This window comes from Excalfactoria chinensis, chromosome 1 (assembly GCF_039878825.1).
Source record: "Excalfactoria chinensis isolate bCotChi1 chromosome 1, bCotChi1.hap2, whole genome shotgun sequence".
Classification (NCBI taxonomy): domain Eukaryota; kingdom Metazoa; phylum Chordata; class Aves; order Galliformes; family Phasianidae; genus Excalfactoria; species Excalfactoria chinensis.
Window position 1 is genome coordinate 145,205,531 of NC_092825.1, and position 11,057 is coordinate 145,216,587.

At 47.0% G+C, this 11,057-nt stretch overlaps 2 protein-coding genes across 2 annotated transcripts in view; one reads left to right on the forward strand and one right to left on the reverse strand.

Moving 5' to 3' along the window:
* ACOD1 (aconitate decarboxylase 1) overlaps nucleotides 1-4,893 on the reverse strand; it is a 29,914-nt gene extending 25,021 nt beyond the window's left edge. Inside the window, exon 1 of the mRNA XM_072353461.1 lies at nucleotides 4,886-4,893. The gene's annotated coding sequence lies outside the window, so the exon portion shown is untranslated. The remainder of the gene's footprint in view (nucleotides 1-4,885) is intronic.
* A 376-nt stretch (nucleotides 4,894-5,269) lies between these two features.
* Nucleotides 5,270-9,622, forward strand: KCTD12 (potassium channel tetramerization domain containing 12). Its single transcript, XM_072353487.1, has one exon. The coding sequence runs from the start codon at nucleotides 5,417-5,419 to the stop codon at nucleotides 6,395-6,397; it is 981 nt and encodes a 326-aa protein (XP_072209588.1). The 5' UTR covers nucleotides 5,270-5,416; the 3' UTR covers nucleotides 6,398-9,622.
* The last annotated feature ends 1,435 nt before the right edge of the window (nucleotides 9,623-11,057 follow it).

Sequence of the window (11,057 nt, forward strand, 5' to 3'; positions counted from 1 at the left end):
ACCTCCCTGGGAAGTCCATTTCAGTGCCTGACCACCCTTTCTGAGAATACTTCCTCATGTCCAGCTTGGATCTCCCCTGCTGTAGCTTGAAACCATTCCCTCTGGTCCTATCACTAATGACACAAGAGAAGAGGCTGACCCCCAGCTCACTACAGCCTCCCTTCAGGAAGTTATAGAGAGCAAAGGCAGTTATAGAGAGCAGTGAGATCCCCAGTGAGATCCTCAGTGAATGGCTATTTTCCAGGACACACGGAGCAGTGAAAACCCTTTGTAGCTGCATACCATGCAGTACTCTGAAGCCTAAGAGGCAGAAACCAGTTTGGGCATCCTAACAATAAAGGGTCTTTTTTTTTTTTTTCTTTTTTTAATGCATTTAAATTCTGACTTTCATCTTCCAGGTAGGAAGGTGAACACCAAGTCTCTAATGAGACTTCATTAATTTCATTTCAGTCTGTGTCAGAGGAGATGAAGTCTGGTGGACAGATGCTTAATCACAGAGCCCAGGAAAAAGCTGGGCCCACCTCTGCCACATTCAAAGCATCTTTCAGGACAGACACCCTGAATGAACATTAGCATGCTAAATAAGCTTTGTCAAGCCATTCCCTCCTTGCCAGTTTAATATTGCTCATTAGTTTACATGGGCTGTGAAACTAGCAGGGTGTGACACCAACACACTCAGTTCCGCATTCAAAGACACAAGCTTAGGTAGAGCAAAAAATAGCATGCACATTTGTCAGTCACCAACCCACAGAGTGCCTGCTGTGGGTTCCCACCTAGGTGCTTTCTTCCCCACCTTTTTTGATGGATGCTGTAAGCACCCTAGTGGGGTACCAGCACTTCTTCCATTAAATATAATAGGAATTTTACATCAATTTCAACAGGAAAAGATGCATAAAGAACAAAGAAAAACGTTTATTTCCTGAGTCTATTCAAGTGAATCGTTCCAGTTTACATTTGGTACACAGTGGCAAAAAGCCAAAGCAGATGAACTCCTTATTGTGCACTGACCACAAGTACCATTTTGAAAAGTTACATTACCAAAAAACACACCGATAACTGCGGCCAAAGGGATCAGGTAAGTCTGACTTAACACACTATCAACGCTATCTTCATTACTAATTACTTATCTTTCAAGAACACATTTTGAATTCCTTTGTTAAAACAGTTTCATAAATAAGGGATTTAAGCCGAACCTCTGACTTTTGAAAAGTTTCTTCAAAAATATTTTCTCTTGGATTTCATGCCCAGAAATGACACTGCCCTTGTGATCAGCTTCCCAGAGGAACAGACTTAGTGTCAGTTCTTAACTGGTTCCTTTGCAAACCAACACTACTGTCTTTTGATTATAGCTTCCTCCGAGATTTGCCTTCTGGGTGTGAAGCACTCCCAACCTTGTCTGAGTCTTGACTCCTGACTTCAGTTCCTACCCTGGGGCCTTCAGTAATGAGGACTGCCAGCACCCTGCTCTCTTACATTCACCACTTGCTGCAAGTGCTTTTCTCACTAAAAGCTATTTTGAAGCCTGACAGACCCTACAGGAAGGCAGGCTCGTAATAAGTGGGTGTAGAGGTTGTTTTTGATATCCTAATTAGTCATGTTAAAAAAACAGATAATGAGTTACATTTTCCCTATTAGAAGAAACTCTTCTATTGAATCCTCAAGCCATCAGATTCTAGGACAGAGTGTAAGACTGGTGATCCATGCTGATGGCTAACGTAGAAGATCGATGTAGCTTCCACTCATGTTTGCAAAGGTCTGACTGTCTTCCTGTCAGTACTGTGGTAGAAGCTGGGTCAGAATGCTACGCATTCACAGAAAGTAAAATTGCCAAGGGAAGACTTGTACATGTGAATGAAATATTTCACAGAGATATCGAAAATTAATTTCTGAGAGCTGAGTCTCACAGAAAGAACACTGACTTAGAACTGCTCCACAGAGACCGTGAGTAATTTGGCACAGGAGAAAACCTGCACATGCTGTGCATGTAAAATATCACACTGCTACACATTATAAAATGACATAACTGTCCTATATCCCTCTGGCAGGAGCTGAGTGTTTTGACACTTACCATCTCCTGAGGTCTCTTTCAACCTGAGTTATTCTCATTCTTCCTTCAATGTCATTCACACTCAAACATTTTCATAGGAGATGGACTTCCTAGAACATGCAGTTGCAGCTAACTAATGTATTCTTTTTCTTGCATCTTGAGGCTTAAATAAGCATGGCTGAACCACAGGTTCAGACCGGTAGTCCTTTTGTTATTTTTATGCAGGAGGCTAAATATTTTTCTGAATTCAGCAATAAAGTCTAAAACAATTCAATTGTATCCTATTAGACATAACTGCAAACCACTACTTTTAGTTCAGAAGATGGATAAAATGTCTTCTTGCTCTGTAAAGTGCCGCAGGAAGAATGCCGCAGCTGCAGATTTCCTTGTTCATTGCAGGGGAGCTGGACTACGGTTTTTAAAGGCCCCTTCCAGCTCAAACTGTTCTGTGATTCTATTTATCAGGTATTTGGGTCTTGTAAGTAACACTTCAGAGCCCTTTCCATTTGTTAACTGCAATACGGTTTACTCCCGCTAGGTGCTGCCCTTCCTCTACGGTTTGAGAAGGAACCCTTCCGGCTCGAGGGCATCTGAACCAGATTACCGCTGCGGCTGTTGTACCCACACTGCAAAAACCAGGCTCGTTCTTCCTCCCAGTCTGGTGCCGCTGGCAGCCGTGATAGAAACCTTCTTTTAAGCACTGACACAACAAAAGCACCCACCGAAAAAGAACAACAACACAATCTAAACTCAAAAATACCAAAAGAAGAAAAGCTGATGAATCCCATCATTAGGACAGCACGCATCCAAAGCACAGCTAGTCCCAGTCAACAGCTGACAGCAAACGCTGCAAGTGCCTTATCTGAAGCAACTCATTCTCAGAATTGTCACGGTACCACAGAGTTAAAGAAATTCGCATTTCCCAACAAAAAGCTTGTTCTGTCCACTAGATCTGTCCATAAGCTCCCTTTACTGGGGTCGTATGTCTGCCATGGTGCTCTGTGGCACCCCTAAATGTTACATGTACCAGTACCTCACTGAGTCTCCCACACAAAACAAGAATAAAACACAGTGGTTATGGCTGCATTATGCAACCTAGTGACTGACACGCACATGAAAATAGTTGATACACTCATCCATTTTAATACCCCTGGATGAAGTCCAGTTCTCCTCACTGGAGATAAATATAGCCAAGTATAAAGAGACGGGAAATGGAGAAAATCTATCCTAAAATTTGATGAAATTAGAAAAGAAGCAACTGTTAGATGTTACAATAACCACAGTCTTGCAGCCAGGCAAAGCATCCTCGCTTGCATAAAGCCACAGGAGATGCCCAGAGAAGCCACAGGAGATGCCCAGAGAAGATAACAGTTCTGAGAAGCAGTTGCTTCAAAACTGGTATTTCAGTGCTGGGTTCATCCTTCAGCCCAGAGAATGGTGGCTATCTCAGAGACAACCACAGCAGGCTGGGAGCCCTGGGCAGCCTGACCTGGTGGGTGGCAACCGCGCCCATGGCCAGGGGTTGGAACTGGATGGGCTTTGAGGTTCCATCCAACCCAAGCCATTCCCTGTTTCTATGATTCTATGGTCGGCTTGCTTAATTAACAGATGAATTAAACATCCTATTTTTTTGCACAGAAGCATCTGCAAGACGCGCTGCTGGCACATACTGAATCTTCCACTGCAAACTGTGCAGTGAATAATTACCCTCACGAGCATTACATGAGCTCATCTCCTGGGTGCACAGGCTGATCACAGCACTCTCAGTAGAGCCCACACGAGGGAAACTGAGTTTAAAATATGCATCTGTGGGAGGCTCCCAAAGTGGCTTCCTGCTAAGGATGGCCAGGAGCAGGGCAATGCTGGGGGGAAACACCCCATTATGGAACTGAGGCAAAAATAACCCCATGAAGCTGCTACCAGCAAACCGCAATGTGATATTTTCATGTGTTTTAGTTCGGTGAGTTTACTCTGAAATAGCATAAGACTAAACAAAGATTCCCTCTGTGCTAGTGGATAAATGACATTATTTTTGTCTATAGTGATAAACTTGTGTATTCAAATGGACAGAAAACCAAACTCTTTCGGGCTTCTTGTACTTCTCCAGATCTTCCTAAACTACAGTTTTAGCCCCAATCCTTCTCCTCTGTCAAAAAACATTAAAAAGGAAGAATGAACTAAGTCACTAGTTTCAGCACGTCAGCAAAATATCAGATTAACCTACTGTGCCATTTTGCTCCCACAAATGAAAACACGCAGCGACCACACGGTGGTCTGAGTGCTGGCAGCCTGTTTTTTCCATTTGGAAAATGCAGTGTTCTCTGTTGCTTTATCCTTAATCCTTTCCAACTGAACTCTTGTGGCTTCTGAGTGACTCAAGCTCACCCCATCCCCTGCCTCACCTCCCTGTTCTTGTCATCTGTTCCCTCTGCAAAACTCTTATTTCTCAACTCCCTCTCTTCTTCCTCTTCTCTGTAGCAAACTTACCTCGCTTCTTGAGAACTAGCCTGCCTTTCCTTCCTCCTCCATTTCTCCATTCTCGAAGTACTTTTAACCCCTGGCTCTGCACCATCTTATCTCTCGTTCAGCAGATTTGGTGTTTGTAGCAGAACAGACCAGATAGGGCTCCTTGGCAAGCGCTCCCTCCTGTCCTTCCAGCTGCTCTCGGGCATGTGGGCACTTGTGGACGCGTCAAGGAGAAAAACCCAGCACACCACTGGGGCAGCTCGGTGCTCTCGCTCATAAAGACACAGATGAAATTCAAGCACAATCCTGAAACATAATTTAAATGCTCTGTGCCGCTACATTTTAAATAGACGCCTGTGTTTCTTAACGTACCCAGTAGCTCCAAATCAAACCTCAGCCATAAGGGCACCCGGTGACACCCGTACCCCCGACACACACACGGGTGCCACTGCGGGGTCCCCGCTCTGCCGCTCCCTTTTGCTACGTTCCTCGCGAACAGCGGCGGAGGGCGGAAGGAGCGGAACCCCTCTCCCGCCGTCTCCGCAGCGCACGGCCCCGGCCTCAGGGAGAGGCAGGGCAGGGCAGGACGGGGCGGGGGCCGGGGACCCTGCGTCAGTGCCGAGCCGCCGCCGTCCCCTCCCCGCGCGCTCGGCTCTGCCTCCCGCCGGCCTCCCCCGCCTCCCGCCGGCTGCGGCCGCGTACATAAACACGGCCCCTCCGCCGCCGGGGCGCTTCGCTTGCAGCCCGACGGAGACGATCGCTCCGTAGCGCGGCCGTCCGGCTCCACGCACCGACGGGGCGGGAGCTCCGGCGAGCAGCGGTTCCGCGGCACCTGCCGGCGGCGGCAGGAGGAGGAGGAGGGAGGGAGGCGGCGGCTCCCCGCCCGCGGCGGGATCCCTCGGCATGGCCCTGGCGGACAGCGCCCGCGGGCTGCCCAACGGCGGCGGCGTGTCGCCAGCGGCGGGGAGCGGGGCGGCGGCGGCGGCGACGGGCGGCTGGTCGGCCTTCCCCGAGATCGTGGAGCTGAACGTGGGCGGGCAGGTGTACGTGACGCGGCGCTGCACCGTGGTCTCGGTGCGGGACTCGCTGCTCTGGCGCATGTTCTCGCAGCAGCAGCCCAGCGAACTGCCCCGGGACAGCAAGGGCCGTTTCTTCCTCGACCGTGACGGCTTCCTCTTCCGCTATATCCTGGACTACCTGCGGGACCTGCAGCTGGTGCTGCCCGAGCACTTCCCCGAGCGCAGCCGTCTGCAGCGCGAGGCCGAGTACTTCCAGCTGCCCGACCTGGCGCGCCGCCTGGCGCAGGCTCGGGCCACCACCGCCGCCGCCCGCCCCGCCGTGCTGCACCGCGACGGCTCGCTCTGCGCCGACGAACCGCCGCTGCTCGGCTGCCTGGAGGCAGAGCCCGCGGAAGGAGGCGCCGCGGCGGCGTCCGCGCCGTCGCCCACCGCCAGCCGCAGCCCCTCGGGCGGACCGCTGCTGACGCCCTCGCAGTCGCTGGACGGGGCGGGCGGGCGGCGCTCGGGCTACATCACCATCGGCTACCGCGGCTCCTACACCATCGGGCGGGAGGCGCAGGCCGACGCCAAGTTCCGGCGGGTGGCGCGCATCACCGTGTGCGGCAAGACCGCGCTGGCCAAGGAGGTCTTCGGGGAAACGCTGAACGAGAGCCGCGATCCCGACCGCCCCCCGGAGCGCTACACCGCCCGCTACTACCTCAAGTTCAACTTCCTCGAGCAAGCCTTCGACCGCCTCTCCGAGGCCGGCTTCCGCATGGCCGCCTGCTCCTCCACCGGCACCTGCGCCTTCGGCCCCGAGCAGGGCGGCCCCGCCGACGACAAGATCTGGACCAGCTACACCGAGTACGTCTTCTGCCGGGACTGAGCCCCGCCCGGCAGCGCGGAGCTGCGCGGCCCTCGCACCCTGGGGCTCCCCTAACGACCCCCGCCTCGCCTCACCGCAGCGCGCAGCCCCGGAGGGCCCCGGGGGCAGGAGCCGTCGTGCTGCAGCCCATTTTGGCTGCCGTGGCGTGGCCCGGCTGCCCCGTCCCCCATCAGGCCCCCCGGTAGCTGTGTTGGGAGCGGGGAGGGAAGAGGTCACCGGTGTGGATAAACACCCGAGCTAGGAAGGTGTGCGCTTGCCCAGCTCCTGCTTCTCCACACAGTGCCGTCAGGTTGGGGCGTAGGGGCCAAAGAACTCTTTTTCTGGTTGCTTTTCTGTGATTTCTGTTGAACTAGTAGGTGTTCTTTCCTGTCCCCATACTCAGACTGAGGTTTTACCTCTTCAGGCAGGTTATGGCAGTCCGTTTTGTGGCCCCTCCCCTGAAGGCGATGCCAGCCTTTGAAGGACAACCGTGTGGCAGTGATGGCTGCCTGTGGCGCTGGCATTGCAGCTGGTTCTTAACCTTTAGAGATGAATAATTTTGCAGGAAGTGGGCATCTTTGTGACCAGATCCATCCATGTCCATCCGCCCTCCCTAAGCCTCTGACCTTGCCAGGCTGTGGAGCTGGGCTGAGGCCTGCACAGCAGGAGCGTGAGACTGCAGTGGAGCACTGTTCTTGGGATAACCAACCACTGAACTGTGGTATCTGGAATCAAGGGACGGTCCTTTGGAAGCTTAAAAAGCTGTGTACATTGTAACATTCATGGGTGGCTTGAAGTCCTTATAATTCTTTTGAAGTCTACAATATGCATAGAATATTCAGTGCATATTTCCTTAGCATCCTCCAAATGGCAGGGGTGGGATAACAGCGGGGCTGCCATAGTGAAGGTGGGGCCTGCTTCCTGTCAGGGTGAAATTGTGTATGTATGTTGAATGGAAGCAGATGGATTTTTTTTTTTTTAAGTGTAATCAAGAGTACCTTGCTTATTACTTTGAGTTTGGTCATTTTAGTGGTGTAAAATTTTGACGCCAACAGAACTGATGCTGAAGCAACATTTTTAAGAAACAGTTTCTTGTTTTTCATGTCAGTATTACCTGGGAAGTGACTGCTGGGAGTCAAAAAAACCCTCTCCTGCAACACAGCTCATTCTTAGAAAGGATTAAGCCCCATCCTTATGAAAGCTAGGGTGATGCTGGTGTATTTCAGGGGAAATTACCCCGTCAGGAAGTAAAGCTGTGTTGTGTTCATGCTGTCTGTTTGTCTCTTGGAGAAGATGGCCATAGCTTGCTTTGCAGCCTACAGTCTGAGATTGGTTTGTACAATAGGGAAGGTCAAGCAGTTCTTTCCAATAAATTCCTGAAGGTATGAGTACAAAAGCACTTTAAAACCTGACTTTGAAACCTGTGTTGTCTGTTCTGATGGTGATGGAAAAATACCGTAAATGTATCCCAGTTGTTGGAATAATTCAACGTGTAAAGCCTGAAGTTGCATGTTTTGAAACTATTGAATCAAGTTGATCTTTCTAACCCCAAATTTAGAAATACTGCTAGCACTTATGCCTAACCAAAGAATTTCATAGTTTGGTTTTATTTTTTAAAGCTTTAGTTCCTTTGAAAAGAGCTATAGCCACTTACTTACTGAGTTCCAGCACTCGGTCTCCATGCGCATCACTCGGTCATTCACTGAGTACATCTGCAGTTGCGTAAAACTGAAAATAACTTGCACAGCCATGAGTTTTTTAATTGGCAAGATTGTTTATCAGTGTGACTAAAGTGATGATGCGCATGCGAAAGCTCTGGATATTGTCCAGCTGTAGATAGATGTATAACAGAGTATTTTTAAGTGGAGAGCAACGTCCATGTCTTGTTAGATGAGCAATAAGATAGAGTGACAGGCCAATACACCTGAAGACAGAATGAAACCTGTTTGTCCTATGCCTTACTCTGAGACAATTTCTTTGTGCATAACGTATTTATACCGCAAGTGAAAGGAGCTTGATCACAGCTACTAGGTCTTTACAATGTCATTCTCAAGAATATTGACTGTCTTTTTCTAGTTTCTGTTCAGTAACTCTGAAGTATGTTTTTTAAAATTTTGTATAAGATTCCAGTAAAGTGTTTGGATTGGCTCTAGGTAGCTTTCTTTTTTTAAGAATCTGGTAGCTTACAAAATCCATCATAGAAGCTATGGATAAGGGACAGTTTAGAATTGAACTGGTGATTTAGTATGTATATATATATATATACAGTATGTAAACATTTTACACGAATCATTTAGTTTTTTAATCACTTTAGTGCTACAGAATTTCATATCTAGCTGAGCATTTACATATTACGCTGTGTACATAATATGGTGATGTTCTATTGGTTTCTTATACTTGTTTCTATGGAAGAAAACCGAGTATGAATATTAGTGTAGAATTGAAATTGATTACATATTTGCTTGAATGTGAATTCTACCTTAACTTCCAGGTGGTTGAATGCATCTCTAACAAAGATTGCCTGTAGTTTGATCAGTGAGTGCTGACCCATTTGATGGCAGACGATCCAGGAACTCTCAGAATTTTAAGTAAAAGTTGATATAATAAAAATATCAATGGATCATTTAAAACAAATAATCTTTTGTGTTCGTGCTAGAAAACTCTTTTAAGTGTGATTAGTATTAGACAGCGAGGCTGCTCATTTACAGGTAACTCATTAAAATCTTGGTTTGAAATGACGGTGCCACTTATTCAATAGTCATTTGATGACTTGCTGCAGAAGTCTCTATTTCTTAAAGGTTAATTGTCAATTTCAGTTACATTTTCAAAAGGTAAAATGCCCCAGGCCGTGTCCCTGAGTTTGGATGCTCTCCTCTGGTGAGCACTCAGAGAATGGATGGCTGCGATGGCTCCTCTAACCCGTTATTCTACAAAAGGACAACATCTAAAGGCACACTGCTAGAGCCCTGTATGTGGTTTGCAGCTGTTCATTGTAGATGTATTTGGAGATAAATGGGAGATAAATACAGGAGCTGCTAAACTCAGTCGTTCTTTTAATTAGAATTTAAGGTTTTCAGTGATGCATATCATGAAGGGTGACTGCAGATGTTTGATAGGATGTTTATATTTTTATACATGTAGATAGCAAACCACTTGCTCATTCTTACTTTCACATGTATAGCATTGAAAATAAAGATCCTCCTAGGAAAACGTTACATACCAAATTAAATTGTTGTTCTTTAAATATTAACTTGGTTGTGTGATTCATGCTGTCTTTTTTACTCTGGTAAAGATGTTGGCTTTGCACTCTGTTCACAGCGTCATAACCATTCAACAAATGCTTGTAGCTAATAAATAAAACAAACATCAAACCAAGAATGGGGATTTCTAGTAACATCCGTAGCACGATAAATGGAAATGTATAATGCTCAGACAGAGCATCGTAAGTGTTGCAGAGAATTCTTGTGGTACCAGTCAGTATAAATCCATCCTCAGGGAACCATGCTGAATAAATAGCTTAATTTGAAAAGCACAAAATGTTAATGTAAAATGCCCATGCCTTTTAAGAAACGAGAGAATAATTAATTTGGATATAATAATCCTTTAATTAAGGAATCTTTAATACTTGAGGAAAGATCTGAGAGAAACACATTTAGAAACTGCTATGGAACAGAAGGGTGATGGTCTTGTCTACACTGTCCTACTGCACTAAACTGTTACAAACCCAGAGGAGTGTGCTGTGATCAGATTCATTGCAGATGAGTAATGAATTGCCAGTCAGATCCACTTGTGTGAAACATCTATATTTAATGGAGCTTTTTTAGGGTAGAATGGTTACAATACAAAGGAACCTACTGAAGGCCCCCAACACAAGAAAGACACCAAAAACTTGGAGTGGGTCCAGAGGAGAGCCGCTAAGATGATCAAAGGGCTGGAGCACCTTTCCTATTAGGAAAGGTTGAGGGAACTGGGCTTGTTTAGCTCGGAGAAGAGAAGGCTCCAAGGAGACTTCATTGTGGCCATCCAGTACTTGAAAGGAGCTTATGAACAGGAGGGGGGAATGGTAGCTTATGAGGGTGGGCAGAGATAGGACAAAGGGGAATGGTTTTAAAATAAGACAATATTTAGGTTAGATATTAGGAGGAATTTTTCCACACAGAGGGGGGTGATGCACTGGAACAGGTTGCCCAAAGAGGTTGTGGATGTCCCATCCCTGGAGGCGTTCAAAGCAAGGCTGGATTTGGCTCTGGGCAGCCTGGTCTGGTGGTTGGTGATCCTGCACATAGCAGGGGGGATGAAACTAGATGATCTTTGCGGTCCTTTTCAACCTAGGCCATTCTATGATTCTAAGAAGAAACTTTGATCGAGTCATCTGATGACTTGATAGCATTTGAGAGTGGTGTTGTCACATAATAATACAAGAAAGGAGGTTGTTTTGTTATGGAACAGAACTTTGTGTCTGTCTACAGAGTTGGTTCTTATTTCATTTATATCACCACTTCAAATACTTAGCCACGCTCCTTTTGTTTTACTTTTATAGGTAAAAGATGACATCTTCTTTGGCATCTGCTGTACTGAGGGTTGAATTCTGTCTTTTTCCCCTCAGTGAATAACTGCATTTTTCCCTTTATTCAGTATTTATGGATTTTTTAAGAATGCAACATCTGTGAAGTTTTTTAGT